This window comes from Penaeus monodon, chromosome 23 (genome assembly GCF_015228065.2).
Source record: "Penaeus monodon isolate SGIC_2016 chromosome 23, NSTDA_Pmon_1, whole genome shotgun sequence".
Lineage (NCBI taxonomy): Eukaryota > Metazoa > Arthropoda > Malacostraca > Decapoda > Penaeidae > Penaeus > Penaeus monodon.
The window spans coordinates 6,683,670-6,684,164 of NC_051408.1; the positions used below are offsets into that span (position 1 = coordinate 6,683,670).

Genomic DNA, 495 nt, shown 5'->3' on the forward strand with positions numbered 1-495 from the left:
GTCCCAGTGAGCTAGAATGATCCAACCAAAAATTCACGAACATCCTGCTTGTCCAAAATTGCCCAATGTACCTTCTGTGAATAGCATAGTCTTGTAAGGAGTTCTCTAGAGATTTGACTGACGCTTCCTTTTTTCTCTTCCCCCCTTTCCTTGCGCAGAAGAGCGGCGGGAAGACAGTAAAAAGGATGGGAAGAAGGAGCCCAAGGGAGTGAAGAGGTTCGGTCAGCGGATCGCAAAATCCCTCGCTGCTGCGCTCGTCGCTGTGATAGATTAAACCGTTTTCGTCTAGATTTTAGTGAAAAGACAGACCCTGGCGGCGGGGCACAGTGCCGAGGCTGCTGCGCCTTCGTCGACGTCCTGCCAGCCGGGGCCGAGGTCTCTGCGGAGGTCGTAGGGATGTTGTAATTAGCTCTGTACAGTCTATCTGTGATGAACCATTGTTTTTTTTTTATTAATTGGACCTCCTTTGGCCATGGCGCCGGCTGGGTCTCTTGA

At 50.9% G+C, this 495-nt stretch overlaps 1 protein-coding gene across 1 annotated transcript in view; it reads left to right on the forward strand.

Annotated features, from left to right (window-relative positions):
* LOC119587746 (fidgetin-like) overlaps nucleotides 1–495 on the forward strand; it is a gene marked incomplete in the record, with an annotated part of 25,220 nt that overhangs the window by 24,200 nt on the left and 525 nt on the right. Inside the window, 1 exon segment of the mRNA XM_037936432.1 lies at nucleotides 159–495. Coding sequence (XP_037792360.1) covers nucleotides 159–274 — 116 coding nt within the window.